The following is a 3,075-nucleotide window of genomic DNA, read 5'->3' as shown; positions in this document are numbered from 1 at the left end:
CTGTGGTGAGGAATTACAGAGAAAGGTTAACGACACAGAGCTGTGATGAGGAGTTACAGAGAAAGGTTAACGACACTGAGCTGTGGTGAGGAATTACAGAGACAGGTTAACGACACCGAGCTGTGGTGAGGAATTACAGAGAAAGGTTAACGACACTGAGCTGTGGTGAGGAATTACATAGAAAGGTTAACGACACAGAGCTGTGGTGAGGAATTACATAGAAAGGTTAACGACACAGAGCTGTGGTGAGGAACTACATAGAAAGGTTAACGACACTGAGCTGTGGTGAGGAGTTACAGAGACAGGTTAACGACACAGAGCTGTGGTGAGGAATTACAGAGACAGGTTAACAACACTGAGCTGTGTTGAGGAATTACAGAGAAAGGTTAATGACACAGAGCTGTGGTGAGGAGTTACAGAGACAGGTTAACGACACTGAGCTGTGGTGAGGAATTACAGAGACAGGATAACAACACTGAGCTGTGTTGAGGAATTACAGAGCAAGGTTAATGACACAGAGCTGTGGTGAGGAGTTACTGAGACAGGTTAACGACACAGAGCTGTGGTGAGGAGTTACAGAGACAGGTTAACGACACAGAGTTGTGGTGAGGAGTTACCGAGACAGGTTAACGACACTGAGCTGTGGGGAGGAATTACAGAGAAAGGTTAACGACACAGAGCTGTGGTGAGGAGTTACCGAGACAGGCTAACGACACTGAGCTGTGGTGAGGAATTACATAGAGAGGTTAACGACACCGAGCTGTGGTGAGGAATTACAAAGAAAGGTTAACGACACCGAGCTGTGGTGAGGAATAACAGAGAAACAAACTTTAACCTGCTACCTTGTTTAGTTTACAATTACATTGACCGGTGAGGAATTACAGAGAAAGGTTAACGACACTGAGCTGTGGTGAGGAGTTACAGAGAAATGTTAACGACACCGAGCTGTGGTGAGGAATAACAGAGAAACAAACTTTAACCTGCTACCTTGTTTAGTTTACAATTACATTGACCGGTGAGGAATTACAGAGAAAGGTTAACGACACTGAGCTGTGGTGAGGAGTTACAGAGACAGGTTAACGACACAGAGCTGTGGTGAGGAGTTACAGAGACAGGTTAACGACACCGAGCTGTGGTGAGGAATAACAGAGAAACAAACTTTAACCTGCTACCTTGTTTAGTTTACAATTACATTGACCATTGAATCAGATCTTATATTTGAAGCCATTTTAATTGTAAGACATGCACAGCTTATTTTCAAGTCTGGCTTACTTATGAAGCCTTTTAAATGGTTCAGGCCATAGTTGCATACTGTTACCTGAACTGGTCTTACATGTGGTCAGACTTACATTATAATGGACATCAGCATTCTCTGGCTCATACATTAGGGCAGTCTTGTACTGCTCCAGAGCATCTGGTAGTCTGAAACAAAATCAAAATGGAGATTATGATCTGTCATGATGTCAGTTTTAGATAAAAACTACATGTACTAGAATACATATGATAAAGGTATTAACAATAAAACAGGAGAGAACAAGGGAAGTATCAAGCACTCTTTCTTGCATTCCTCTGTTTCTTTGCAGCATATTTACCCCAGTCCATCTGAGGCTGATATTTCATATCAAACAATAGTGCTAATTAAGGTGAATTTTGTTGAGCTGGGATGACAGCAATAACAAGCATGTGCAAGTCAGCAATATGAACTTTATTTTTAGACGAAGATGATAATCCTCACCTGGCCATTTTGACCATGATGTCACCTCGGTTGATGTAGCCTTGGACGTAGTCAGGCCTCATGGAAACAGCCGTCCTCAGCAGCTGTAACACAACAGGGAACTTGAGACACAGCAATATCAAATAACTAGGAATTCAAAAATATACTTCTGTAACAAAACAGTGGACATTCCAAGTAATATGTCAACATGAATGAACAGCATAAATGAAGGGAGGAAAACGTGTCAGGGAATCTTAAGTCATGGAGGCCATCTTGGATTAATAGAATCCATCCCTGACGTGAGGTATGGATAAGGTAATTCAAACCCGAGGGATAAAATATTGAGCAGGAGACCAGAGGCTTTGCCGAGGGTCTTCTGCTCAATATTTTTTCCCCCCGAGGGTTTGAATTACCTAATCCATATCTCATATCAGGGATGGATTCTTTTTCTTGCTTATTACCTAAAACCCGTAAAACAGCTGCTCTCCTAGTAAAATTGTAAACTGTCCACACATTTCTCATTTGCATATGAAGCCCGGATGGTAATTGTTAATGATGTAAATGACACTGACTGACCCCAAAACGTCATAAAATGACGTCACGAACAATAGCGTGACCCCGAAAGGTCACTATAATTCCCCCACCAGTCTGCGCGTGTAAGCGATCCAGACCCGTGGGTTGGACAGAATTTTCCAGCACCGCCGGAAATGCGGATACCTCGGTCTAGTATGCAAGAATACCTGATCTGGGAGGTATGTCGTTATTTATTTTGTAAACCAATCAACACAAAGCATCCACAACATCATACCAATAGAACACATATTAGTATATCTATGCATACTTGCCAACTCTCCCTATTTTGGAGGGAGACTCCCGATTTTGGACCCTAAAATTGAGCATTTTCAACCAGTGAATTTGCTAAACTATTCCTATATTCTTAGAACTAATGATTTCATCTGAAAGAACAGCTCAAAAGATGTCATTTATAAGTGTTATTTTTTACCTAGGGTGTACATACACACATTTTATTTATGCTTTTAATTCTGAACACGCGTAATCACCCCCATGGAAATTTCAACAAGGTTACCGCGAGCGGTATATAATACGCCCGCCACACATTGAATGAGCAGTTGTTTGTATGATTTAAATATATGAAGTATTTGTGAGTAATTGATATTAAAAGAGAAATCATTCAACATAACTGGTAGATCAATGAGTGCAATACAACATCATGGAACGCATGCATCGCATTAATGAAACCAAGGGGAATAACTCCAATAATTACGGTCAGATAATGGCGGTTATCGAACTTGTCCGAGGTTTCATGGTAATTAACCTTGTTGTGAAGTTTGAAGTTAATC

The 3,075-nt window shown here is 41.2% G+C and overlaps 1 protein-coding gene across 1 annotated transcript in view; it reads right to left on the bottom strand.

Annotated features, from left to right (window-relative positions):
* Window positions 1-3,075, bottom strand: part of LOC110455101 (transmembrane and TPR repeat-containing protein 3-like) — a 60,292-nt gene that overhangs the window by 17,430 nt on the left and 39,787 nt on the right. Inside the window, exons 14-16 of the mRNA XM_021505048.1 lie at window positions 1,736-1,818; window positions 1,350-1,422; window positions 1,108-1,130 (exon numbers count right to left, since the gene is read on the bottom strand). Coding sequence (XP_021360723.1) covers window positions 1,108-1,130; window positions 1,350-1,422; window positions 1,736-1,818 — 179 coding nt within the window. The remainder of the gene's footprint in view (window positions 1-1,107; window positions 1,131-1,349; window positions 1,423-1,735; window positions 1,819-3,075) is intronic.

This window comes from Mizuhopecten yessoensis, unplaced genomic scaffold, assembly GCF_002113885.1.
Source record: "Mizuhopecten yessoensis strain PY_sf001 unplaced genomic scaffold, ASM211388v2 scaffold921, whole genome shotgun sequence".
Lineage (NCBI taxonomy): Eukaryota > Metazoa > Mollusca > Bivalvia > Pectinida > Pectinidae > Mizuhopecten > Mizuhopecten yessoensis.
This window is presented reverse-complemented; position numbering and strand designations above follow the sequence as displayed.